This window comes from Stegastes partitus, unplaced genomic scaffold (genome assembly GCF_000690725.1).
Source record: "Stegastes partitus isolate 25-593 unplaced genomic scaffold, Stegastes_partitus-1.0.2 Scaffold573, whole genome shotgun sequence".
Lineage (NCBI taxonomy): Eukaryota > Metazoa > Chordata > Actinopteri > Pomacentridae > Stegastes > Stegastes partitus.
This window is the reverse complement of record NW_007578304.1, coordinates 300,645-301,822: the sequence shown is the minus strand read 5'-3', so window position 1 is coordinate 301,822 and position 1,178 is coordinate 300,645. Positions and strand designations below refer to the sequence as shown.

The following is a 1,178-nucleotide window of genomic DNA, read 5'->3' as shown; positions in this document are numbered from 1 at the left end:
ACAGCAGATAGACACATGACATTTAGGAGGAAGAACACATCTGGGTTCTGCTAGAACCTGACACCAGGTGATTGTAAATCAACATGAACTCACTCACAGCTGCTGTGTGTTCAGGTGGTGAAGATTCTGGAGAAGCATGAGCCGGGTCGGGGCAGCACCGGAGCTCTGGGCTTCCTCTCAGGTCACAGCAGCTCCGGAGCCTCTCGTCTGGGTCCGATACCGGCTGACGAGGCCAGCGCCGTCCAGAACTATGTGGAGCACATGTTGTTCCTGCTGATGGAGGAGGAGGCGGGTCAAGGTCAGAACCCATCCAACACCAGAACAACATGAAATAGGAGGAGACACAGCAGCAGGCTGCGTCCCGGGAACGTTTCGAGGTCCGTTGGATCAAAACACTCTCCAGCTTTATTCAACTGAAGGTGCATCTTCTTCCACCACGATCCAGAGAATCGTCCCTCAGGAGTCTCTGTGGTCCAAACTGAGTCTTTACTGAAGCTAACTTTAGTTTAATGTAGAATAACTTTATTAGCTTAACATAAAGTCTGCTACTTAACTAGGTCGGTAGTGCTACAGCAAGCTAACAGGGCATTTTATTATCAGCTAGTATTAGCTAAAGCCAGCTAGTTAGCTTGGTAGCTAGTGCTACAACAAGCTATTATAGAATAACTCAAGTTAGCTAGTTAGCCTTTTAGACAGATAACAGTTTTTACTGCTGGACGTTACTTTATCGTTGGATCATCACGTCGACGTGGGATCTTCCCTCAAAAGTCCAGTTCTCACAATTTCACATCTTGCAGAAAAATAATTACTTTTTGGTGAACGAATGGAGGAGCCTCCGTGTGACTCATCAGTCGCGTTTGTACACGTTAATTTCATGCTTCAAATGATATTCAAAGATGAGAAATGGACTGTGTCTGATGTGGCGTCCTGGTTACCATGGTTGCCCTGCATGTATCTCCAGGAGGAGCCATGGGTCCAATCCTGGAGCTGGTGGTTCTGGAGGGCGTGATGGAGCGGTTGTTCCTGTGGAGTCTGAGGAGGCAGTTCACGGAGGACATGAAGCTGGAGCAGCTGAGGATGTACCAGATGCTGCTGTCTCAGGCCCGGCAGCCGCTGCTGCACCACAAACCGGTTCTCCGGCCGCTCATGATGCTGCTGGCGTCCTGCGCCGGTGCTGC

At 49.7% G+C, this 1,178-nt stretch overlaps 1 protein-coding gene across 1 annotated transcript in view; it reads left to right on the top strand.

Annotated features, from left to right (window-relative positions):
* The window catches only part of LOC103362425 (protein FAM160A1-like), an 18,667-nt gene that overhangs the window by 687 nt on the left and 16,802 nt on the right, over window positions 1–1,178 (top strand). Inside the window, exons 2-3 of the mRNA XM_008288776.1 lie at window positions 115–298; window positions 962–1,177. Coding sequence (XP_008286998.1) covers window positions 115–298; window positions 962–1,177 — 400 coding nt within the window. The remainder of the gene's footprint in view (window positions 1–114; window positions 299–961; window position 1,178) is intronic.